Source organism: Aphelocoma coerulescens, chromosome 6 (assembly GCF_041296385.1).
Source record: "Aphelocoma coerulescens isolate FSJ_1873_10779 chromosome 6, UR_Acoe_1.0, whole genome shotgun sequence".
Taxonomy (NCBI): domain Eukaryota; kingdom Metazoa; phylum Chordata; class Aves; order Passeriformes; family Corvidae; genus Aphelocoma; species Aphelocoma coerulescens.
In genome coordinates this window covers 22,229,091-22,256,384 of record NC_091020.1, presented here as the reverse complement: position 1 = coordinate 22,256,384, position 27,294 = coordinate 22,229,091, and the positions used below count along the sequence as shown (strand labels likewise).

The 27,294-nt window shown below is 35.7% G+C and overlaps 1 protein-coding gene across 1 annotated transcript in view; it reads left to right on the top strand.

Annotated features, from left to right (window-relative positions):
- ADGRA1 (adhesion G protein-coupled receptor A1) overlaps positions 1-27,294 on the top strand; it is a 263,226-nt gene that overhangs the window by 91,954 nt on the left and 143,978 nt on the right. The window contains exons 3-6 of the mRNA XM_069019776.1: positions 8,466-8,537; positions 12,326-12,397; positions 20,423-20,494; positions 21,224-21,387. Of these exons, the coding sequence (XP_068875877.1) occupies positions 8,466-8,537; positions 12,326-12,397; positions 20,423-20,494; positions 21,224-21,387 (380 nt within the window). The remainder of the gene's footprint in view (positions 1-8,465; positions 8,538-12,325; positions 12,398-20,422; positions 20,495-21,223; positions 21,388-27,294) is intronic.

Genomic DNA, 27,294 nt, shown 5'->3' with positions numbered 1-27,294 from the left:
GGAGTTCTATTACTCTGTGTGGTGAGAAGGATTGATAAGAAAGGGATGCCTTACTGAGCAAAGCACACCAACAGCTTTCAGCAATAATGGTCTCCAACAATAACATACTGCTTCTTTCCCTGCATCCTTTTTTTGTGTTTCCTTTCCTGTTTCCTCCATTTTTTGGTATTCTTTCAGGGTGTGAAGACCTGTGGGTGTTCCTGTGGCCCCAGCTACTATTGTGTGTTATTATGTCTATGTTGATTTTTGTTAGGGCTTTCAATCATCGTTGCATGTCCTAAGGCTGAATAACAGACTTTCATGGAAGCAAAAGAAAATGTATTTAAAAATGTAGCATTTTGCCTGAAACACTAGTGACGAAACAAAGCATGAAAATCATTGCAAAACAACATTTGAAGTGGGACCAACAGGGACAGATTGTTAAGTATGTGCCAACTTATTATTTATAATAGAATATATTTTGGCTTGAAATTAATATTGGCAGTTTGAGATAGAAGAAATAAGATTTTTTAGTTTCTTTAATACTTTTTACTTGAAAATCTCAATGTACACATTGTATAGAATATAAAGTATATGGCAATGAGTTTAAAGAATGGGTGGAAATTAGACATTCACACGGAACCTCTGGTCTTATTTTTCAGCCTCATAGTTTGCTCTATCGTTCATCTGTCATTTACATGAAATTTTAGCAAAAAGCATTTTAAAATTTCTGACATTTACCTGCAGGAAAATGCAAGTGTATCAACTGTGCACTGAAAATACTCAAGGAAGTTCTGCAGAGGGTTCACATTAACCCTCATTTCTGCAGAAGACAATTCTGCATGCCTTCTCATTAGCACACATGGTTTGTCTAAGTTATTACCAAAGACCCAGTTTGTATAAAACAGGGCTTTCTGGGGAAGGATTCTCAGACCAGTCTTCCAGCAAGATTTAATTCCTCTCAGCTAAACTGCTTATAGGCGATTCTCCTCTGTTATCCTTAAACTACTTACTGATGCTTTAAATTGACAGGATTTCTATGCAATTAACATTGCCTCTAACACTGGCTGAATTAAATGTTCACATGGTCTATATTTATTTCCCCCCTCCTTTCCTGGAAAGGGCTTCCTGCTCTATATGATGCTGGAATGTATCTGGGCGTTGCCGTGTTCCCAGGTAAAAAGGAAGAACAGCTTTGAGTATGATTATTCCGGGAGAAGGGTGAAGGTTATTGCAGGGTTGCCTTGTCCGTCTCCCATCATGAGCTGAATAATTACTGCAGGTCCCTGGATCCCTGTGTCAGTGTCTATGTTCTTTGTGATATTGTTAATTAACATTCTTACTCTTTTAATGAAACTCTGTAGAAATAATAAGCAGGAAGAAAGGTGGAGTTGGTCTTTGACATCTTTTAGTTGGTTCACCTTGGGTTTAGAAGTGTTCTATTTCTCTATTATGAAAACAGTACAATGAAATAAATGTCATAGGAAAGATTATTCGTATTTTCTTGATCTACACTCAGTAATAAACTATCTTAGTTTTGGCTCAAAAGTACTCTTAGATTAATCTGTGTGCCATCTGCAGGTACTTATCTTTCCTTTACACCTCAGGCTAGAATTCTTTCCTCTTTTCTTTGGATGTTTTAAGTCACAAAAGCTCAAATTGAAATTCAATAAAGAATCACTTGTGGTTTTCCAAGTCAACCTTGATACACTAAAGAAAAATAACCAAATATTTCCTTTAAAAAACCCCCATCCAAAACTCCCTGATATGATGGATATGTATTTTAAGGTTCTCATATCTAACAAAGCACATTTTCATTGCACTGATACCTCTGATAATTTGGTATAAAAATGCAAATCTCCATCTTTTATTATGAAAGATTAATTCAGATGCACTTTTGAAAATTCTGGATAAATTTCCAGTATTTCATTTTATTGTTGTACTGTGATTCCAGAGTTTGAAATTTGACCTAGGAATGTTGAATACACATTGCTGGAAATCTGTAACAGGCAAAGCAGTGCAGTTTTAGAATGTGGAATAACAACTCCTACAACTGGAGCTGAAACCGTTCTCAGTAGAAAGTATGTTTTACCCACTTTCTATGTGTCTGTTTTACATTTGTTTGGTCTGTCTGTTTCATTTAAAAATTAAAAAAAAAAAAAGTTAAGGATATTTTTCCCCCTACCATTTCACTTTCTTTACAGTTTTCTCACAGGCTGGAATTAAGCTCTGAACTGATTTTTTTTCTTCTTCTTCCCCCAACAATTAGCCTTTTTCCAGGAGGAGTGGAACACACGTCAAGAAACATAACCCATGCTGAACTGCCTTCTAGGCATGAATACAGAGAGACGTCCCAGTAGGTGTAGAATTTAAGGAAGCCTCTGGCTCTTTGCAGCTACCCGAGGTTTCTGTGTTCCTCATGTCTCTCCATAGTTATGGATACACACAAGCTCTGCCATTATAATCAACATAATGCCAGATCTGTCACTGTACACCAAGGCATTGTTGGCAGCAGAGAGGCATTTTCTGCTGGCACTGCAGAGCTGTGGACACTGAAACCCACTTTATCTGCTCTCAGCATTTATTTCTTCTGACCTTTCAGTCTTGTTTTAGCCCCACACAACTGACCCAAGGGACCCCTACTTAGGGGCTGGCTGGCACAGCCACTCTGTCTTCAGTCCCCAGGTTACAAGTGCCAAGCATCTGCCCCTGTGCCTGCGTAGGCAAGACCTAATGTGATCTTACCATATATGTCTGGGTTTGTGGCATGAAAAAGAAAACATGTAGGAACAGTTGCATATGTTTTGAATGCTGAATTTTTATTTCTTAAAAACATGCCAAAGTAGAAGAATATGGAAAGTTAGGATGATTTTTTTTTTTTATTTGGAAATGCATTTAGTTTTGAGCTATCAATAAAAAAATTGGAAGTAGAGGCAGGTGCCAAACATCTTTGCACCTATATTCTGGTTGGTCGATGCTCTATTTAGAGTGAAACTGCATTAATTAATCTTTTAAAATGTTATTTTCTATCACACACAGGTATAAAAATCTATCAACAAATTTGTACTGCAAGTCTATCCTGTTTTACCAAGCTGTTTACTCATTTTTTCTTACTTGACATGCTGCTCCTTCAGTTCAAATACCCTGAGTCTTACATTCTTGCTCTGTGACTATTGCTGTGAAAATGAAATAACTTATAATGTTCTATGGGATTCTTTGAGCAAGCAAACCATCATAAAGCATGTCTCTGTTTTGTTTCAGCTGCCATTATTGGTACTTTGTTTTACACTTTGAGGCATGTTCCTAAATAATGAATAACTGCCAAATTACCACAGCACATTTGATGTGAATGAGTCATCAGCCTTAAATGAAAACCAAAAATGTGATGACCTTTCTGTTGTTCTGCATGCCATTATTGCCATCAAGTGATGGGTCTGAAACCTCTGATTGTTCATTAGCACCTTGAATGGACAGCAGTTATTTTTTTTGTCTAGTCCTTAGGGTCTGTTGTTTCAGGGAATCCAACCAGTAATGGCTTGGATTAAAAAGGGGAAATTAAAGGAGACTGCATCATCAACATGCTAAGCAAACAAAAGACCTATAGCCTCTGTGTCTGGAGAGGCAGACCATTATTGGACAATTATTGTTCATGTTTGTGTGCATGTTTATGTTTATTATCTGATGTTTCTAACTGAAAAGAGTTTTCTTTTTATCTCTTGAAATGTAACTGAGATGTAACCATAACTTTTATGATTCTGGAAAAAATGTTAAATATCCACTCTCACCTTTTAAAAAAAATAAATAAAGAGCTCTGGAGTTCCATGGGAGCACCTTAGTTAATTTAGTTACTGATGATGGTACCAGGAATCATTATTACTTAACCTGCCTGTTTCATGATATTTATTTGATCCACAATGCATTTACCAACAAAGGAGATGAAAATAAGTTTTTTATTATATTCATGCTACCAAAGTACAGCAAGTTACTGGCTCCTGTGCAGATGGGTGCATTTGAAATATCTTCAAAACACATTTTGCCAATATCACCTTAATTCTTGGTTCCTGTGTCCAGGAGTGCCAACCCTGACAGTCACTGTCATGATGGCAGAATAGGTGCTAACTGTTGTCTTTCTTCACTGGCTGTGCCTCTTTCCTACTGCAGTGACCATAATCTTCTCGTGAAAGATCTGGAGTCTGCATTCATTTCTTGGGCAAAAGTGACATTTAGTTTAGCTGTAATGTTTCACATGAGAAAGAAGTCTAAGACGTGACCTTATTTTTTTTTTTTGGCTGTTGTTGTTTCATAGTATGCAAAATGTGGAAAGTCAGTCATATTTCATTGGTATTTGGCATCTGCTCAACAACTGATTGCTCTTCTCAGAGCTTTTTTGGAAAGTTTGCAGCACCATAATGACAGCTTTCTAAACACAGATGTCCTCTTGGTACAACCCATAATTTTTTATGAAAGATGTATCGATGTCAGGAATTTGAACAAAGTACTGAAATTAGTTGAATATTCTTGTTATGAATATGTATTCAAAATATCTACAGTACATATATTGTAAGTTGGAGGAAGAATATGCAATGTCTGAAGGCAAAGATGCTGGTACAAAATGTCAGAATATAGTTTAAAACAAATTGATTCTTTTGTTAATGGACTGTCTATACTTTAGTGATTTTTTCCCCACTATGTTCTGTACTGTGTAAATACATACTGTGACCTTGAAGCATCAAGAATCTCAAGAATACATTTAGATAATTGGGGATTTGGCCATGGAAGATGTCTAATAGCTGAGAGGCCTGGAGTAGTTATTAAATGTTCTTGTGAAGTCCCATTAGTAGCCTGTTCTTCTTGTTTCATTTACCTCTTAGCTAAGCCATCAGGAAGTGAATACTTCAAACACAGATTTCCCCTCTTCAAGTCAGCTATTTTTCTTAAGATTTCTCTTAAATGTTTTCATTAAGTAAAAGTCAGTTGAAAGCTTAACGTGTAAGATGATAAACTTCCATCAGCTTGTGGTTCTTAGTAAAGGAATGCCTGATTGTTTTTACCTGTGGGCCCATTATTTGCAAATACCTACAAATAAGAAGACAGTGCTTAATGGCTATTGTATGTAATTTACATAAGTTCAGACTTGCAGGTGAAAAGGAAAGTCTCTTCTGTAACCATTTGAGATTGTTTTTTAATAATAACACAGTTCATTCTCCATTGTTCTTCTACCTGTTTAGGTCGAGTTAAGATCAGAGTACCATGCAGCCAGTTTATCTAGCAACTCTAATGAAATTAGGGGAAATATATTTCAATAAATATTGTCCCATTTTCATTTTGTGCAGCTCTGCAGCCTGGACATAAGTGCTGCAGTTTTTATGACTGTAGCTAACTTCATGTAGCTTCCCTCTATCTGTACTTGTACAGGCACTTGGTTTTGATTTATTTTCAGGTCATGCCACGAGATCTGTACTCCCACACCACTAATGACACGTCATTCAGATTCAGAACAGATACTTTAAAGTTAGAATGCTGCATCAGAAATGATGGAAAACCATAACTGTTAGTTAGGAAATGCTTTCCTTTTGGGCTTCAACTGGGTCATGCTGTGGTCATTCAATATCATGATACTGGGGTTCTTCCCCTTCTCTCATGCTTCTGGTTGATGATAAAATCACTTGTCTGGTATATGTGCATGTGTGTGGCCCAGCCTGGGCTGCTGTTTGGCTTGTCTTGGATCATGACCTTTTGCCAAACCTCAGCAGTAGCTCTTGAGGAAAAAATGTAAACATACAACCAAATTTACTCTGGTTTCTTTATTTAGTTCAGTGTAAGTTAATTCTAATTGCTATAAGGCTTCAATATGAGAAACTTTTTTCCTAAATCAGAAAATGTGAAAAGCTAATTTAATATTTTAGTTACAGTAATTTAGTAAAAAATACAAGTGGGTGGGAAGCAAATGGATTCTCCTAATGTAGCAGTAAGAATTTATAAGTGTTTAACAGTTGTGATAATTTATTAATTTTAATCACGTTAAAAGATGTGTTCAAGGATGACAAGGAAGAAAACACCTATTTTGTTAGGCCAGAATTATATGGAAACATTATGGAATAATACTGATTACTAAGAAAGTGCCAGAATTGTGGCCAGTGTAATCATCTACAATTTTCTGAGAATATCCTTACTAAAATGACCTACCTAATTTAAGTGTAATTTCCAAAGTAAGGAGACCATATGTCTTGTTTGTGACAGTGTAAGTGATGGACACTTTCCATGTAATGGTCTACCTTCTACTAACATTAAATGACCTTTTTACTTCCTGTAGATGATAGTTTAGGGTTATGCTGGTTTTTCCTATGTGGTTACAAGTTGTGGGGAAACAGGGAAGAGTTTCCATAAACTAGAAGATTTCAGTAAATGGAAGGCCTTTTGTCTACCTGGTTATTTTGACTGGCATTAAAACTCATCTGCCAACATTTTGCCACTTATCCTGACGATTCTATATTTGTTCTGAGCTGTTAACCACTGTTGCCTACAAGAGCTGATCACTTTGCCTGATTGCAACTTGCAGAACATTTGGACGAGTTGTCAGTTGACACAGAATGTGTGTAATTGATACAAAGATTAATTACTAAAACTGTCAGTTAAACCTGCCTAAAATGTGCATATTTGCATATGAACTATGCGTCTTAAGTTGTTTACAAATGTGCCCCAGTGTAAAGCTTGAGCTAAGTTCTTGCTTTGTTTGTTTGTGTTACAAGTTTTAAGAATACAGCTGTTCCCCCAATGAAAACAGTATCCTTCCAGTCTTTTTCATATGGACTCCTGCTAGTTTAAGAATTTCCTTCTACCTGAGTAGTTACATAGTTAACATAGTGTACAAGCAAAAGGGGTAGACACAAGTGTTTAGTATTGAATATTTGAATGTTAAAAAAATGAGGTTTTGACTCACTCACAAAGCAAAAACCCTAAATCATCAAAGGAATAAATCCTCATGTAAATTAACTTTTGCCAAACAAAAGAATTGTCCTTGCAAGTTGACTCTGGAGAAGAGGGTACAGAAGTTTTGTTTATATAGTTTTATTTGTGAGAAGGTATGGAAAATTCACAGTTAAAGAAATGGTCACAACTTCTTGAGGAAATTAAGACAAAGAAAGATAAATCTAGTAGCTGCTGCTGATACCAGGGAACTAAGATGAAAATGTTTGACCACAAAATATTAAAAAAAACCCTAAAGCTTCTTCCAATTCTTAAGAGACTTCTTAAAGACTTTTAGAGTTGCATGTGGCAAGCTGAAAGCTAAACATGCCTGTTAAAGGGTCCTAACTCAGGGACAAATCACTCACTGATGTCATTGCTATAATGGAATGGGTGTGAGACACAAATTTTTGGAACTGTATTCAAGAGATCTGCAAAAATGACTAGAAAACTACAGAAATATTTATTTATGATTTTGACTTTGAAAATAAAATATATCCTACTGTGTAATAAACATTTGGGATATAATCTTGCCCTGTTCAGGCCAATCACAGGTAGTGGACTCAAGTTTTCAGCTACTATGCACTTTATCTGCAGTAAAATAAAAAATCTTAAATAAGATTATTTCTGTGGCTGTTGATCCATCTGCACTTCAGCAGAGTTGAGCAGTGTATGTGCTGTGATTCCTGGAAGTGGCCAGCCCGAGAAACAGCACCGAAGCTAGTGAGCACCAGTTGCTCCCCGTGAATTGCAAATTGTCAGAAGATGAATACTGCCTGCAAGAATTTACAGCATTTGTCTCCTAGGCCTGGTTATCTACTTGCACCGAAGGCACTTGCTTGGGGTTCACATCACAAAAGTCTTTGAGACAGTTCAGTAGTAAATCTGTGGGGACTGAGCTGAGAGCAGTGTCATGGCCCCAAGCACTGTGTCAAGAGCAGACCAGATTACTAATGCCAGTGAAATATTCTTTATCTGTAAAACAGCCAATCCTCTGGCTTGTCAGCAAGTGCAAAATGAAGCACCGATCTGCCAAATATGAGAAACTGCCTGTATTTCAGGACAGAAACCTGACCTGTCTGTCTCACATGCCAACTGCTTCACCTACATAGGTGGAAATGAGAAATTTATTAAGTGTAAAGTGCACAGCACAATGAATAAGCAAGCTAAAAGGCTCTTGCTTTGCTGACTAATTATTTCATTCACTCATTGATTAAAACATTTTTTCCTGGGGCAAGAATGGCTGGTAAGCTTGTTTTGAAAAGTATAAATAGGAGAAGAAGAATTAAAACAAGTGGATTTTTTTTTAAGCATCTAATCGTAAGCGTCTTACTTGGAAAAAGATGTTTTTATAAACTGCAGATGATGTAATGTTTTTATGCTACTATTTAAAAGAAATCCTTAGTTTTAGCTAAGACAGATAAAGGTTAGAATTGCATTGCATTTCACACTCCTCATGTACAACAGTGGTAAAGTAGGTAAAATGGTAATTAACTGCTCCTCCTATTATGTCTCTCTAGAGATCTGAAGAATAATTTGATCAGCACAATTGAGCCAGGGGCCTTCTATGGACTTTCAGAACTGAAGCGCCTGTAAGTATTAATTCCATTTGAATTATTCTGAAAATTGTGTTTGTATCGACATTTCTTTCCTTGGGCAACTCAAATATGCCACCAAGCAATAATCAAATAAGGGCACTGCCTGTAAAACAGAAAATCACACACTCTGCTTTTTACATTTACCATGCTTTTCCTTCTTCTTTCCCTTCTTTCTTCCATTTCCTTTTCTTTTTTACCTTTCTCCATTTAAAATCATCAGTTTGCTCTGCAATAAGTATCCTAACAAGTACACCTGCAAAGGTAAAAAACATGCCTAATTAATGACTAAGCAGATGATATGCTTAACCAGAAATAACACTAAGGAGTTTAGATGTGTGTGGACAATGGTTTGTGCTACACTAGGTTTTTTTTTTGTTACATAAGGTCTACTTTACTTTTATCGTAAATCAGATCTATAAAATACAGTATTGGAAAGGAAACTTTGTCATATTGTGGAATTCGTCTACCATTTTCCATACCACCCACCTTGACTCTGCTTGATATCTTTTATTTTCATCATGGTTTTCTAAGGAAACAAGAGCTTACACAGTATATTCCGTGTCCATCATTCTTGCATTCCTCTCTTGGAAAATGTTCTGGTAGTACTTTTGGAAGCACTGGCTGATTTTTAAACTACATTTTACAGGGTAAAAATACCTAAGTTACAAGGATTTTACAGCTGGGCATTTTTCTTTAAACTAACAAGGACTACAGACCCTCCTAAGTTGTACTCAGCCTAAGGAAAAGTGAGATGAACCCTTTTTTAATTATAATTTTCCAAGTGACAGCTTCCAAATGTCCGTGCACTGGCTAACTAGGCCATCAGCACATGCCAGGCATTTTCCTAGCCATCATGTATGCTGTCTTATGTTTAAAGGGAAAACCTATGAGAAAGCAGGGATTATTGTAGTGGGATGGGAAGATTTAGATGAGAAGGAGAAGGAATGCAAATCCACAGAAGAAGAAATTGACGACTCCTCTGCTTTTCTGCTGTGTGGTTAAATTCCTGAACCGCTGTGTGCCGGGAGCACTGCACCATGTTTCTATCTCTGATAATACTTTAGCTGTGTTTTCTAACACCAGCCCCTCAGGTTTAGTGTGTTTGGGTAGAAAGCCAATTACATAAGAATGATGAAGTTAGAGTAGCATACACATTTTTAATACAAATAAAAGCTTTAGGGTTGAAGCTTTCTTGCTGGCTCTGTGTACAGGGATGACAGTACGCAGTACAATGATAAAAATGAGCGCTAATTGTTGCTTTGGCCGCGCACTCTAATAACACAACTCTGACCTCTTGTGGGAAAACCAGGAAACCTGTGCAAGTCATGGGCTGCACATCCACAGACTGCACAGGTGGAGCCTTTAGGTCAGCCAGGAGAGATGAGTCAAGGGAGAGGAACTCATCAGGCACTGGAAAAGAGAGAGGAAAAGACTCTTCAGCACAGTGGAACTGGCAGTGTTGAGTTTTGTCATGCCAAATCTCACAAAAACCCTGTTGCTGATATGAACAAGTAACGCTGGGCACAATCTGGAGACAGAATTGTTTAATTGCTGGACTGCCACATTTGGCACAAATCTGTGTAGTTCCATGGTAAACAAGTAAATATCTTCCCTCCTTCAGTGTGCAACTTGGGAATGAGACAGTAGAGCAAAAGGAATAAATAGTGTAAACTCCTGTTGAATACTGAAGACAGTTATTACTTTAAGACTATACATTCACATCTTTTTTTTTCCTGTGTAAAATAGAAATAATGCTGAGTAAAGCAGAAGAGGATGTAATGTGGGCAACTGCAAGAGAAACGGCTATGGCAAGTCAGACAGGCAAGCCACAGGCTGTCAGAATGGTTTCTGAGAACGATTTCGAGAATTGTTATCATTTGTATTGGAATGACAAACTGAATTATTTTAAGGGTATAGACAAAATTAATGGAAATTGAAAATTTGTGAAGCAATAAAATTATGGCATTAGGTTATTCAACACAGGAGAGTTATTTTCTCTAACATCAACTTTACAAGTCAGCATTTGTAAGTTAAATGTCTTACTCCTGAAAAGGAGCACCAGCTTTGTACATTATGAACTGATTTGTGTTTCATGTAACGTGTATTAATCTGGAGGAAAGTGTAGCAAGTTGCCTTTTTTTTTGCTAATTTTTTTTTTTGAAAGCATGTTTTACAATATAGAGATTTCAGCCAGTGCCATATATCTTTTTATGAGAATAACACTTATTGAAGTAAACTTTGGGAAAATGGTATTTCTACTTTCACTTTGGTAAAAATACTGTTTTGCTCTGTGCCACACTTAGAGAAATATGCACTTGTATTGATTAGTATAGACAAAATCTACTTTTGCTACCGAAATTATGCCCCACGTTCTGATGCAATTCTTCCATACATGTTCAGACTTTGCCTAGGCAAAAGTAAAGCATTACCCAACCAAGAATTCTGGCTAGGTTATTTTTTATGTCTTCTAATATAAAGATATATAGATGCATATATATATGTATTTGTTTTAAACCTGCATTCTTAGATTTCCTGTGTAGCTTTTATTAGGAGAATGTAAGGAATAATGCTGATATGAAATTGTTGTACTATATTGTATCCTCACTATTATCTCAGCTGTTCCTTACTTAATATTCTTGACAAGCATTTAAAAAATACTTTCATTCTAATGTGATGTTTCATCATATACTGGCACAACAATATATTCTTTGTCTGATAGAAGACGACTTCATAGTGAACTCCAAAGAGATTGCCTTCATTTTCCAGCTAATTGGATGTGTTCCCATGAAAGCAGTAACTGGATTTGTCAAACTGCAACCTTTAGTCTTCCATTTGATTACTTTAGTCTTCTCATGTATCAGTAGAAAAATATGGAATCTACACAATGTAGTAAAGGAATCAGAAAACTATCTCTAATTCTAAAACAAAAAATATATTCAGATTAATTTTAACTTTTTTTTGTGGCTGCACAATCACTTAAAATCCTTACGTAATTGCAATTATTTTTAAAAAATGTACTTCGTAAGAAGGAAAATTTGGGTCAAGGTTGAAAACCGAATACAGAAAAATCAAACTCTAATTCAGAATCTACCAAGGAGCATTATTCATGTTTTTACCACAATATAATTGTTTAAACCTGTCTTTGTCTCCTTCCTGTAAGCATCTTGTACACTGTATTGCATGTATGGCTTATACAGAAAATATTTCTTCACTTTCTGCAGGCAAAAGTTATGGAATGTAATGCCTTTTACTGTTTGTGCTCTTGGAAACCACAGTATTGCTCTTAAAAGAGCTTGCCAAGTGCTTATCAAAACTGACCTCACTAGCTCAAAAATTAATTGCCTTCTGGTTTCAGCAAGAAAGGATGCTGTTAATGAGATGAAACATTAGTAAACAGTAAAAAAAAATTCAGTTTTGGCTGAATATTGAATGGAACAAAATGCATAGTATTCTTCCTAAGTAAAAAAAAACCTCAGGTGCTAGTAACTCAGATCAAGAAAATCTGTATATTTGTAATATTATTTTGCTTTTATTTGCTACATATATATAAAATCCCATTTTAATGCAGTTAGAAGTCGCAGTATGATTTGTAGAATATTGCTCAATAATGTTAATATAAAAGTTGTTTAATTCGGTTACATTACATTATGGGAAAAGGTTTTATTTCTCATTTGTCTCTGTCTCCTTAAGTATTAAAAATAAAGAAGCTTTGTGTGATTATGTAGGTATGTATATAAATAAGACAGACTCAATGTTTCATGAGATTTTTGGGTTTTTTTCAGGGATCTTTCAAATAACAGAATTGGTTGCCTAACACCAGAAATGTTTGTTGGACTTAACAATCTTCACAAACTGTGAGTATGACACCAGTTTTGTTTTAAACAGAAGAAATCTAAACTGTCACATGACTAACCTGAGTATAGATGGCAAGAAAATTACATTGTAAGAAAGTTTTCAGTTTTCTACTAAAAGGCCCCTCTCCTGAGCCTTTGATTGTGATGAATTGATATTTTAAATATGTTTTCTCTATTTCAATTGTAAAATCTATCAGAACTGCAAAGAACTAAATTTCATTTTCACATTAAAAAGAGGCAAAACATAGTGTTTCTATTTGAATGCATTTCTGTTTGCATGTCTAAGAAACAATTCAAGTAAGTTGGTTGCAAATTTCCTGGCTGGGAAAGAGACAATTCATAGGAAGAATCCTGGTTTAAATGGACATTAGTCTGGGCCCAGGAGGGCTCTGTATCTTCATTCAGATCTGTCTTCATTCCTGAATGAGAAATAAATTCCTATACTGCACCATAGTGTGTGACAAATCTCATACTTTATTTTCATCCTCTCCAGCCAGTTACAGCATTTCCTTGGAAAAACAGGGAAATCTTTCTAGAAAGATATGCCATGAGGTCAAGATAACACCAAGTAAAAGGCTGAAATTGGCACACTTACTGAACACATTAATGAGAGTAACTATGCCAAGTCTTCTCTGATGAAAAAAAAATGAGAACAGATGATGGGAAGAGCCATGATAGCATGTGATGAACAGGTGCACACTGCCCCTCTTTTTACTCATCTCAGATGATGTGCCAAATCAGGCAAGCCCAACTCACCTATTGAGGGTTTCTGTGTCTGCTTTTTTTGTGCACAGTGAACATGACTGTGACTGTAAAGCCACATTACCTTGGAAGGTAAGTTTAATTCAAAATGGTGAAGTCACGTTAGTAAGTGGAGTGTGTTCCTAGATGCTAGGAACAGACTCAATAGAAACTGTTCAAATCCATGCTCTCTCAGAAAAATCTGAAAGTTCCATTCGCAAATCTATATAAGACCCCCATCTTAAAAGTGAATTAGAAGCTCAATACAGAACATGAGTCATTTGGTGGAAAAGAACAGAAATTCATTCCCAGGGAGTGCACAGCAGTTGGTCTGTGACAGTGTTTGGCTGTACTATCCCTTTTCTCTGAAGCCCAGGAAAGAATGTGGCAGTATATCTCTACATCCTTCAGCAACGCCAGAGATGTTGGGAAAAGTCACAGAGTGCAGGCTGACTGCCCGTGGTCACTGGGCTGATCAAACCACACCTTTACAGTTTCTTTTTGTACAGATTTGCCATATCCCTACTCTTTCTGGTAGCCCGAGTACCTGTCCCAGCATTTGCAAATTTTTTCTGAGCTGTGAGGATCATGGAAAGACTCACCAGTTCCCCTTTACACAGTCATTAACCCTATTTTCTTGCATCCACTTTTCTTGTGGGTCTAGCTTTCATTTTGAAGTGGGTGTAGCTCCAGAGGTTCCTGTCTTGTTTTCCTTCTGTTTCCCCAGTTTATAGCAGAAATTTGAGTTAGACATTTCTTAAGTGTAGCTCCCAAGTGACAGTCTAGTAACATTTTTCACTTTGAATAATGTTATTTAATGAAATTACCAGTCCTTTCATCTTTAAGAAGGTTCATCTCTTCTTGTTCTCTTAACATTGACCAAACCTTGGTTTTGTTATTACCAGATTTCATGCTCACATTCTCTTAATTCTGTGAGGCAGAGTCATTGTTGAAAGCTCTAAATGCAATCACTCAGAAGACCATTGCTGCAGAGCATCAGTAATGTCTTACTCCCCTCCCTTCCATCTTGTCCATTATCTTACTGTGTTTTACAGTAAATGCACTTAACACCAGGTTCTTCATGCTTTCATGGATGTGATGTCCACGCATCAGTGAAAAAAATTATTATTCTGGTAACTGGAGACTTCTTAGTCTGGCCTCTTTGTATTTTATGAGCAAGTTTTGAAAGAAAGAAAAAATGGAAAAAAAATGTTGGCAAATCAGAAATTGGTAAAAAATCAATATCCATCTGTAGATGGTGTATCATGTAATCCTATAAAGAAATCCCTAATTTTCTAGACAAGATAAATTATTTCTTGGTTTTCATATACATCTAGCATGATGCTACATAAAGAGGAGAAAATCATTAAAATTTATATTGGTGTTTTTGTATGAGTGGAATTAATCTTGCAGGCCCCTAATTTCCTGGGTATTCTTTTGATTTTAGCTAGTTCTGCAGATCAGTAGTCATACTGGAGGTGGTCTTGGGAAATACACGTTCCAGAATTTAGTGTGTGCTTCTCCCATAAATACATATAATCCAAATGACCAACCTGACTGAACAGAAGAGAAAATCGTAGTAATGTGATATATTTAGGCTGGTATTACACCTACTCTTTATTAATCTCTTAGTTATATTAGAGTAGTATTGTTGAAGTATCTTTTGCACCATGTCTTAGCATACTTTCCAAATTTTAACTTTTCTTCCTGTCACTTTGTTATGCTTTTCCTGTTATCATCTCTCTAGTTCTTCTATCTTTTAAAAATTTGAAGTATTTTTTTCAAGATTTCAGATTTGGTTGTTAATCCATTTAGTCTATCTTCCATTTTTCTTATCTGGCTTTTAAATTGTCTTCCTACCACTGACCTAATAAATGGATTCATCCTGCATTCTAGTTTATGTGGCCTAGTGCTTTATTAATTACTTCATTTGTTTTAGTAGTAGTTGTAGTATTTCAAAAGTCTGTCCTTTGGAAATCAGAGGCTTATTAATAGTTTAGTCAATATTTTCCTTTCATCTCACGTGAATCAGTTCACGACTGCTATGTCAAAAGCTACAGCTGCCTTGCAGGGATTGTCCTCCTTACCAAACCAAAGTCAAGAGTACTGCTGCTCTTGTTGGGTCAGTGATTATTTTGTGAAGAAATACAGCCACAATCCAGTCAAGAGGAATGTCCCCTGCCATTCAGAGTATCACATGTTCCTTGATCTCAGAAATCTTGTGTAATGTCATAATGCTGATAGTAATTATTTGAACTGGGATCTCAATTTGCCTCTGCTGTAAGAACTGGTCATTGTTAGTGGACTGCAGGCTCATGCTGCCTGATACTTTTCTAACACTCTGTAGCTTTGTTCCCCTTGGAAGTTCATGAAGAATCATACTTTTTAAACATGTTTAAAAGACAATAGGTCACCTTTCTGTTACTGCTGATACCTCTGAATTGTGTTTACTTGCCATTTGAGGGGTATGAGAAAGCTGTTCTCTGGGAAGGTTACAGAGAAGCATTTACTTAGCACATCATCAGTGTTTGCAACAAGGAAAAGATGACAAGTTCTTAAACATGGAACTGGTTTCATAGCTATTTACTCAAGGAGCAATATAAAGATCCAACATATGTGTTGATTTATGGAGTTGATTTGGTAATTAGAGCTCTCCTGTGTTATGTTAGCAGAGATGAAGTGCAGAAGCATCTCTGCAGGCTGTTACAAAACCAGTAGGGAGAGCCGTGAGTCCACTGGAAGGAGCAAAGGACATAAATCTTTTCATGTGCCTTCTGTGAAATAAAAATATGGGCTTTTCTTGTACTGCTTACAAGCACAAATACCAGGTGAAACAAAATAACACAGTGTGTTTCACTCAATCTTGTAAATCTAATTCAATTTGAAAAAAGATGGAGTTAGAGCTGAAAAATCAGCTCTGGGCCCAAACTGACACATTGTGGTTTGGCCCAGTGATGTGATGCGTAAATCTAAACTGAGTAGGGTAAAGGTATGTTCAAATACTTTGCTGAAAGGGTGAGGGCTGCCTGGGCTTTCAGGGGTAATGCAGACACTCTTCAGAGGGCTTGGTGGTTTTGTGCAGTCTATTTTAGAACAGGACAAGCTACAGAATTCTTGAATTAAGAAAAAATGAATTAAAAGTATCATCTTGTGTTGTTTTTTTAAACATGCAGACATACAAAAACCACAAAAAATTGTAAGTTCTCTTGACAACATAGAGAAGACTTTACTCCATTGCAGTCAGGGCCTGTATGTCAGGGAACAGAAATTGAATTCAAAGTTACTAATGAAACCTAAAATTTCATACAGCCTCTGAAATTACTGCAGCCAGTGACTTGTGATTATGTCCATTGAGATAGATTTAATTTTTACACCTTTTTGGATTTGATGGTTTTTTACTCTGTCAAATGATTTCAAAATGCTTCCATGTCATATGAGAGATGCAGCTGGCAGTGCCTCTGTATGAGAGTAGATTTATTACATCTTCTATTTTACCTCTTTTGACTTATATATTACCTTTTGGCTGTGTTTATGCTGTGATGAGGTGCATGTATTCTAACTAGGAGTGACATAATTGAATGCAACAAATCTTCCAAATCTCCTTTGGACCCAATGTTTCAGTGCTTTGTTCCAGAATTATGTATGCAAATATATTTCTGCTAGGTAATAGAGCTGCTATCTACATTAATTCTGTTTATATTTAATCTAAATATTAAGAGCTGTGAATACTGGGATGGTGCCACTGTGCTGATGTACCAGACTACATTTATTTAGTCCCTCATAATTCAGCTTTCTAGGTTTCAAAATGTGGCAGCCTGAAATCTGTTCTAACAAGCAGCTACTGCTGGGTCTTCCCTTTGGAAGTTCAAACCCGAACTTTATCATTGCTTCCAATTGTTTGATTAAACTATATCTGATTTACTCTTCATCCTGCCTCTGAATCATCAGCAGCAGTTAGCTTTGTGTTAATATTCTACTGCAAATTCTTGTGTGACTTTCTTGATGTCACTGCACCAACTGATCATTTTGTATGGTACCAGAAATCAAATAAAAAGCCACTAACACAGTTCAAACAGACCCCATTTCAGCAACATTTCAGCAACTAAGAAAATACTCAATGTAACCTGCCCTCTCTGTATTTGTTGTCGTTTTTTTACACCTCTTATCCCACTTTTTTTTTGCACAGATCAATCTGTTACCATTGCATTCAAATTTGCTTTTTAATGCTGCTCTTAAGAGGGAAGCATTCTTCATATTCATATACTTCTGCTTCTATGTTCTGCCTCAAATGATACTTTGACACACGTAACTCTTTTTGATTGTTTTGTGGCATTTGTCATTTACATTAAAACTTTTGGCGAAAGTGCTTTATTAATTTCTCTAAAAGCACAAGTATTGGTATATGAAAAAACTGTGTTTAGGACTTTATAAGTAAGACTGAAATGTTTTACCTCTGATAAAACTGGAAGCCCATCTTTCTGTTAATGGAGTGAGTTAATGGCATAGTAAGTGCTATCAGCTTTGGAGTGCATTAATTTGTTACGTTTCAAATGTTTGCAAACTAAGTGTTACAGATGTTTTTAGAACAGATGTCCTTTTAAATCAAGCTAAAGTGGGCTTTTAGGATATCTGAAATGGAGGAATTTCACAACACTATACATTTGAAAATATTTTAATATATTATGTAAATTATGTACACTAAAGAACCAGGTATTTACAGAGTGCTGCATCAGCTCAGAAATGCATGAGTTATTTGAGTGATTTGAGAAGATTTCTGAAATTTTTGTTAAAGTACAATCTATTTCCACCGTTAGATATCCAAATATTGTAATTATGTTTCTTGGACATAGAAATGTGTTGCTTTTTGACTTACACAGCCCTGTGAAGATGATCCTAGTCTGCTAATTATGAGTAGTGATATGGAAACTTCAAACCAGGTCATTGCCAGAAGAATATGAAAAGTTGAGTAGCTGGCCTTCTGCTGATGTCACTGTCAGGAACTCAATTATTCCAGCACTTGGTAAAAAAGAATTCTATAGGAATTCTACAATCTTCTGTAAATGGAGTGCAAGTCAGGAATGTTTAGGTTAGCGCAGTGTAGGTCAGTTCTGGCTAGATAACTTGGTGAATTTGGTAGGACATAAAAGCTCATGGGTTCAGTACACACCAAATGGGCACCTCTGGCAGGTGCTTAGGTACATCTGCTGAACCCCGCTGTGTACACTGTGCAAATGACTTACAGTTTTTCCCCATTTCCTAAAATATTGACTAGACATAAAGCTTTCCTTTGGTCCAAATGGAGTTACCAAACTTCAGCCTCAGTGATCTGTTTGTTTTGCCATACGAAGCCTGGCAAGCCGTTTAAGGGAGAGGCTGGGATTTGCATCGGATTGGAAAACTTTCTGTACTGCAGCAGGGCAAGGCAAAGGACAGGACTGGGCAGATTGCTTTCCCCATCCTTCAGTTCAGGACTTACTGACTGTCCTCTGTCAGTAAGTTTATACTGCTGTAACTGCTTTCATATTACTGGAACCACTTCTGATTTACTTCAGCGTAAATTTCAGTGTTACCAGTTTCTTTAGTCTTTTTAATGTCTCAGTTCACTGAGCTGCTTCAGCACATGCCTTGTCAGGCCTTACATCCAAAGAACACATGGGTAGGTCTATCTAATTTTAAGTAAAGAGGTTAAATGAGTCTGTGAAATGCTCATTATTTTTAGTTTCCCATTGACAAATCCAAAATATTAAAGGTGGAGAAATATGTATCTACAAGCAAACATTCATTTCCACTTTTGGACATATCCACACTTAGGCACTTGAGAATTCTTCCAAGAGCTTTGCACCACAACTGTATAAAGGTGCACTGTTAAATAAAATCTTAAAAGTCAGTTCAGTTATATCAACACATCTCATCGTCACTTAATAATTTCACTTTATGTTGCTGATTCAGTTTATTTTTATACTCTATTACCAGAATTTTGCTTTAAACTACTAAGAAATTTTGAAGTGTTCAGTTGTATGCAAAAATGAGATTAGTTATTGCTTTAAGAGTGTCTTAAACTAATTTATAATACAATTAGCAGCATTTTTTCTTCTTTCTTGAATACATTGATCCATATGTTTCTGGACAGATTTCTGTAGAAAGCAGGATTCTTGAGTTTTGGTCTTCCTTTCTTTGGTTCTTTACCTGGTTCAGATCTCTTGCAGCTTGAAAGATTTCTCACTGCTTATACATTGCTCCTGATGTGAATATCACTCTTCAGTTTAGCATACATTCTGTACTTCTTAGACAAAAAAGAAGTAAAATCAATAATTATAACAACATCTTTTTTAAGGAAAAAATAATAAAACCATTTGCTTTGCCAGTCTACTTTTTTTTTTTTTTTCCCTATAGCTACAACATATCTCCAGTGAAGAGCTCTGAAATTTTCCTGATAACTGAGTTTTTGTAACCAACCTTGAATTCAAACGTAGTCTTCAGGCACTGGGCAGAAAGGAACATATATCAATATTTCAAAAGTAGGCAGTTCATATGCTCTGAAATGTTTATCTTGGATGTGCACTAATTTTTAAGTTTATGGATATAGAAAAAGACATTATTACTTTACAATTAAGCATTTAATTTTTGTACTACTAAGGCACTGGCAGAGAAGTACTGTTAAAGTGTGTGAAAGTGAATTGCCTCTATTTGCAAGTATTCAGCCTGAGCCATTCAGCCATCAAGAAATAGTAGAGGAGTAATTAAAATGGAAATGTCCTTAATTTAAGGATGGGAAAAATTGGTGTGTTTAAAGTCCTTTGTAATAAAACTATTTGTGTAGTCACTTTGAAAACTCATTACTGTTTCAAGGAATTACTTGAATTCTTTGGAACATTACTAAATTAAGACACTGTTTTTGTTTCTTTAACTTGAAGTGACATTCTATGTATACAATAAAAATACAACATAGGTCTCACTGACTAATTATTTTATTAATATTTTCACTCATATTCTAGAATATTCTCTTCTCAAATTCCTTTCTTTTAAATATGTAGAAGTGTTCCTCTTTATAATTATGTGTATATATATCTGCTGTGAAAATAAAACAAGAGTGTGTGATTTGATGTAAAAAATTGCTGTCACTTACCAAAACGAAAAAGCAATGTACCAAATATAAATATGTTTTTACTGTTGTCAAGAAAGCAAAACTTCTTAATTAGCATTGGGAAAATTATACTCTATAACAATTTTCTCTTCTTCTTATATTTGTTATAACCAATGGTAAATTGCTTTTTTTTCCCCCAGGAATTTATCAGGGAATATTTTTTCAAGTCTCATGAATGGACTTTTTTCTGAGTTGCTAGCTCTGAAAGCCCTGTGAGTATCATTCCTTTTGTTTGTAGATCTGAAATACTTCAGAAAGGCATTAGAATAAACATAGCAGAGCTGAATATGAATTCAAACAGGATTGTTACTAGAGATGCATTCCAGAAATAAAATCTGCATTATTTTTTTATCCATGTCTGGCTCACTGTTGATGAGTTGCAGGGAAATGGCTGGTACTGACAACTCAACCCCATTCCAGTCTCGCTCTCCTGACTAGCATCCCTTTTATTTTCTTTATACTTTATTATCCTATACCTTTCCATGGTTTCCTGCATTACATCATATTGTGCCTCTAATTGCACAAAACCAGTAATGTTAAATATTTTTCTTGCAATTACAATAAAAATTCCCATTTATTGATATTAATTGTACCTGCCTGAGATTTAAAAGTGTATACTGAATGTTTCTACTTAGAGGGGTTTTTAGTAATTGGAAGTAAGTTATAGTATGATTTTCTGCAATAACACAGACTCAGAATTATTTCAGTAGTCAGTGACGCTGTTCTGTAACCAAACCCAGAATTTTTGCATAGTATTAGGAAAGTAATTAACAGTGGGACAATGTGTAGTGGCTATCTCAGAACATCTTTGTATTCATACATCCATAGTTGTGCATCTATCTAGAATTCTCTTTGGAATTAGATAATTTGAACCTAGCAGAAGAAAGTATATTCATGAAGACTGCATGTGTACCAATTATGGTCATTCTTTGCCTTTGTAGACATTTCAACACTGATTCACTCATTTGTGACTGTAACCTAAAATGGGTCTTGCAATGGGCCAGAAATGCTTCAGTCCGAATAGCAGAGGAAACAGTTTGTGCTTACCCCAGTGCTTTACATGGACTGTCACTTTATAACCTGAAGGAAAACCAGCTGATATGTGGTGAGTTGTACTCTCATTTAGCACTACAAATTGAAGTGGAATCCAGAGAAAATATTAAAAAAATAGACAAGATGCAAAAAAAAAAAAAAAAAATTAATAAGTCTGACAGGTATGTGACACAGAAGATACACCTAAGAATGAAAGAGAATGGAAAAAAAAAAATTTCTTATTTCATATGTCAAGAACACCACTGTCCTGCAATGTATTCAGTTATATGCAATTATGACATAAAACATTTAACTATGATGCTAGTTCTACATTGTATACTTCATGAAACTGAGGATTCCTACAGGAATTTATAGAATGTTTCTTTCAAGTTATATATCTGACAGTGTGACATCAATGTCAAACTTCATTCTTGTATTTTTTATTTTTATTAACCTGTAAGTATACATTTGAGCACCGCTTCCTGGGGATGAATAGAATTCTTCCAGTGAGCTTCAGTTAGGTGAATTCTGTATTTGAAGATCTAGAAGTGAAGCGTTTTTTGGAGATTTTCCACCATAACAAACATGAAGAATATGGTGTAAGGGAGAAAGCAAAAAATATGAATGAGTACAGAAAACTCATTTTACACTGGGCATTGTCTAGCAATGAGCAGACTAAACCAGAGATTTTTGGAAGTATCATACTGCAGAGAGAAGATCGCTGCCTGAGATGATGCTGGTGGGTTGCAGAATCAGAAGTCTAATTTCACACATAGTTGATTAATTGCAGAATCTTTGAATCTTTGACATGCTTGAATGACAGAAAATTGCTGAGACTGTGACTTTGCTAATGTCTTTTGCAAACAAAAGGAGAGTCACACGTTTCTCTTAATAACCACAAGAAGAATGATGTGTGTTGCTAACAAAAACATTCATAGCAGAAGGGAGATCAGAAGTTGACTGGAATGATATATGGAGAATTGGTTTTAGCAACAAATGTATATGTTTATAAGTTGGAAGAGATGTGAAAGGATGTGAATACTACCTATGGATGGTGCATCAGGTGAATTGTTAAGGAAACTGAGATAGGTGTCTGGAGGCAAATCTGGAATGAGCTCTTGTGAGCAAAAGATGAGACATTTCCAGTAGCCTGTGTTACCAAACATTTGAAATTCTGCAATACTCTTCAAATATCAAGGTCCCATTTTATAGAGAGCCAGCATGGGCATCCATTTCCCAGCAAGAAAAGTACTTCTTCTAAAAGTGCTGGAATGATCAGAAGAATGATTAAGGACTGTTAATTGGTATTTCCAGGTAACAAGTGAATATAAGTCTCTGAATTTTACAGAGGAAATGAAATCAATTTCTCAGAATTTCATAATTTAATTCCTAATAGGACTCCCTATCACACCTTTGATACAGAAGTTATAATGCCCATCTAGTTCTCACTCCTATTTACAATGTCCATAGAACACTTGACAAGGGTTGTAATGACTTCCAGTAGCTTGAAATTGCTTCCAATATCCACAGAGTTTTACAGTGGTTATAATTGCTGAGCCTGCCACCAGCTCTGTCATGTCTGCCAGGTATTTCATAGTGCTCAGAGTATCTGCTGGGCAGCTCACAGTGCCCAGAACATTTACCAATTTCATTTTCTGTAAGTTAATTTGAGCTTAGGCATAATAGAAGTCTGTCTGGCACCAAAATAATACTAGCTATTGAGAATGATTTATAAATAATAAGTGTTGAAATATGCACAGGGCTGAATAAATTAAACATATCTTAAAGAAAATATTGAGTGACTTAAAAATTAAAAACTCCTTCATATGAACACCATCCATACTGTCAGACAATTCTATTTATAGTCACTGATCTTCCTTCTACATGCTAAAAGATGTCATGAGGTATCGCAGTCACAAGATGAGCAAAAAAAAAGGAGAATGAAGGGGAAAAAAATAACAATAGGAGAGAAATGGGCAAAGATTTTTGCAGGAGAGTTAGGGAATGAACCAAAAAGTCAAATTATGTGGATTCTGAACAGCTACAGGGAGCAGTTTGCCATCAGCTTTTTAGATTTATTTTATATGTTGAAGTGAGAAAAAACCCATTTTTTGAATTTATTCCTGGCAAGTATTTCTCATGCATCTGCTAAGTCACGATAGCCAAAGTAGTAAGTTGCCTGTTGGAAACAGTTAAAAACCTGCTTTAGGGGTTTTTAGGAGCTAAGTAACTGCACAGTTTTAAAATTCCCAGGGTTCTGCTTGCATATTTCACTAACAGCTTTTAAGAGCTACTTAAATCTTCTTTGACAAAATTCTCCAACTGTCAGGAATGTTTGGTTAGAAAGCAATTCTTCACAATGTTGGAAATAAGGCTGAAAAGCTAGTTTGAGGACAAAGGATAGTTTTGCCCTTGTCTTCTACCTTAATGAGAAGGGACTGTGATGAATTCATAATGGTATGGACAGAGCATCTTTCTGAAAAATGGTTGTGAAATTGGCTTTGTGTAGTGCCTTGTTACTCTTTCTCCATGGCTCCAAATACAAGTTATTCAATTTTTAGGAGGAAAATTACATTTTCCTGAATACAAGTGCTATAAATTTCACCTGAGGTCTGATAGGAGTTTGCGATTTTCCCTGGCACACATCATCAGCGGAGATGGATTCTCTAGGCCAAATTCTTCACTCAGGAGAGACCTGTATGAGTTTTTTTCTTAAGGGGATTATGAAAGATTGTTCTTAAGGCTGGGATTTGATTATTTATACTGATGAATGAGATACGAGAATTTAGCTTCTCAGTCTCAAAACTGTATTGATGTTACTGAACAGCATGAAGAAGTAAAAGTTCAGTTGTTCTGCAAATTACAATTGACAAATAACTCTGATGGAGTGTTTTTCTGTTAGAAAGCGTTGACTCATCAAAACATGTACTTGGGAAAGTGCTGACTTTCTTCTTTGCCCCAATTAGATTTTATTTAAAAGTTAGAAAGTAGTTGACATAACATCAATAATATTTAGTTAAGTGTTTTGACTAAAATGCTGAAAATATTTGCTAAATATTACCAACAAGTATTTAAAAAGTGAAAGAATAAAAATCATTTTATATAGTGCTTTAAGACATTTGTTATTTATTATTTATTTATACCACAAAGAAAATTATCTAATTCTCCTGGGACAAAATGCTGTTCCTCATGCAGATCTCCTACAAATTAAAATCTTAGTTTTTTAATATACATATGCTGTACTAATGTTTATAAATAAGTAATTGGGAGCATATTATTCCCTTCTTTTAATTTAAAAAGAAATTGCTTGAAAAGAAAATATAAAAGGATATTGAGAAATCTATTTTTTTTTTGCTTAGTTTATTGCATTACTACATAATAAATTACATTTCTATTCTTTATCATTATGCATTTTTTCATGCAGTTAGTAAAATTTTTTTTCTTTTTTGGTGTCAGTAGCTTTTCAGGTTTCTGTAGTCTACTGTCCTAATCTTAGTCATGATATGGTTACATGGACCTATAAAGCAGAAAGGTTCAAAGAACTTGAGGTAGTATTTTGTCAGTTCTCAGGAAATCTAAATGTAGAGAAGAGTCTATATTGTTTTCAAGTCATTTTGCACTACTCAACCAGATGGTTTGCTATGCATACATTCACATCTTTGCATCACAGCACTTTCAAGCAAGCTTGTTCTGCTGCATGACACCTTTCCAGTACTTGTCCTTACCTTTCCTGTAGTTGTCCTTACCTTTCTGAGCCGTGCTGTGAGGCAGTCGGCCAGAAAGCCCCATAAAGCAATCTTAAACAATCCTGGATGGCTCTCAGGCCACGTTAGCAGAGCTCGCTCTGGCCCTTTGCATCTGACCCCTTATGAGATACTGGCTAAATATAATCCCCCAAAACCATGTTTGCCCTTTTTCTGTGTTGATGTAAAGCTGTGCACAGGTCTTTTCCTTGGAAGAAACAAATCGATTGCTTCTCTCTTTATTATGCTCCTGCATCAAATGTTTCTGTTTCCCACTTCCTTATTATCTGTGTTGTAATGATTGGGAGAAAATCTCCTTCTGTGTTGAGCTGCTTCAACATGGGACTGTAGGAGAAGAGTTACAAGAAATTCTAAGATACAGCATTATTTCTTTACCTATACTCTGCACATCTCTGGAAAAACCCATGCTGTTGCAATAACTACAACCAGCAAGAGCAAATGGAGACAATTAGCAAAGCTAATATTAATACATATTCTCTTTATACCATCCTCAGCAAAGAAACTTAAGAGGTAACGGAAATAGTTATAAGCGCAAATGTTAGATACATTCATTTAAGACACAGTCTCAGGGAAAAACGTGGTAGAAATAGAACTTGCAAAGCACAGAGTAATGGCAAATTACAAGACAAAATATCTCAGCCAAGTTGTTTTCCTTTCTTGTACTAACATGGGTGAGATAGTATCTGGTTTTAGGTACCATCTCATCTCCCATAAGTGAGAGCTGGGTTCTTCCCGAGTCGCAGGAGCCTGTTTTTCAGAGGTGGAGTACCCAGAGCTTCGGTATCCAGAAGCTTGGTTTGAATTCTCTTGTTGCTCTGTATGCTTCACATTCATGACAATCAAGTGCAGGGCATTTCACACAGGGGTTATTACAGTAAATTATTTTGAAAGTATGTATTATGCCAAAATATGTGTTCCGTCCATGGGTGGTGCACCTGTTGGCTGTGACCCATAGAATTGTAAGCATTTACATTGAACTTTTAGTGAGAAATTCTTTGGGTAGGTTCATAATTTACTAAAAGCTTTAATAGCCAGTTAGGACTTTCACTGGGGATGGCAAGGAGTGAGCACTCAAAATAGGACTGGAGTTTTGTCTGTGTAGGATCTGTATGGTGAGGCTTCTGCCATGCCTCAGGGGGCTGTCTACTGAGAAAAGTGTTAACACTGCAGTAGAATAAAAATCCTTCCTACTGAAAATAGAGATGAGAAAAGAAGATAACAGCTACAAGTTGTGAGTGTCCAACAGTGTTTGAATTATTACTCAGTCTCTGAACTCTGTAAACTACCTTAGTTTAAAGTGTTAACTCATGAGTGAAATTAGCAAGTTCTGACTCATAAAATATTATTGAAATGTGGGGTTTGAGGTGTGATAGACTCCCTACTTAGGAGGGACACTTAAAAGGAAGGAATAGAAATCAAGGAGATAAATCCTTTTCTGACTTCTGTATTCTGCAATAAAATTCTTTAAATGTTTCATAGAAAACGTGAATAATTTATTGGAAGGGAGGAGATATAGTTGTTAGGGAATTGTTTGTACTTAACTAGCACCTTGTCTGTCGTAGTTTGCCTCACTTCATTGAGAATCAGAGTATCTGTTCCCCCAAAGGAGCAGAGTCAGGCTAAAATGTAGGCAATTTTTGCTCTGATGCTCAGTACCTGTTCACACTGAAACTTGTGCAAAGCAAAAAAAAAAGAAAGCACATTTATATTCTTTATGCATTCATTCTGCTTGTGTTCTTAGAGATTCCTTGTCCATTTTTAGATTCAATTTCTTAAATACAAAGGTAGGAAGTACTTTCATCATTACCTACCGACTGTCACATTTTCTAATCTGCACTTCTCATACTTAAATATCAGGAGAGCATTAGGGCATATTTCTCTCAGGCCACATTCAGCTCTGTAGTCTATTTTGATAAGTAATTTTTTCTTTGTCGCAGTCTTACCTAAAAATGCAAAAAAATTCAACACATTCAAGACATTTTAAATCAATTAGAGTAATACCATTGGGAAAAAAGAGAACATTTTGTTTTCTATACTTCCTCTATAAAGTACTTTCATTTTTTTGAAGCAGCTTTCTTTTTTCCTCAACATAGATTCTTAAAACACAGTGTGGCTTTAAATGCTTTTTCAGCAATGATGGAATAGTGTTGTTTTAAATGTTGTATTTGTTGAAATGTCTTTATAATTTTACCTAATGTAATTGCACATTGTTTCCC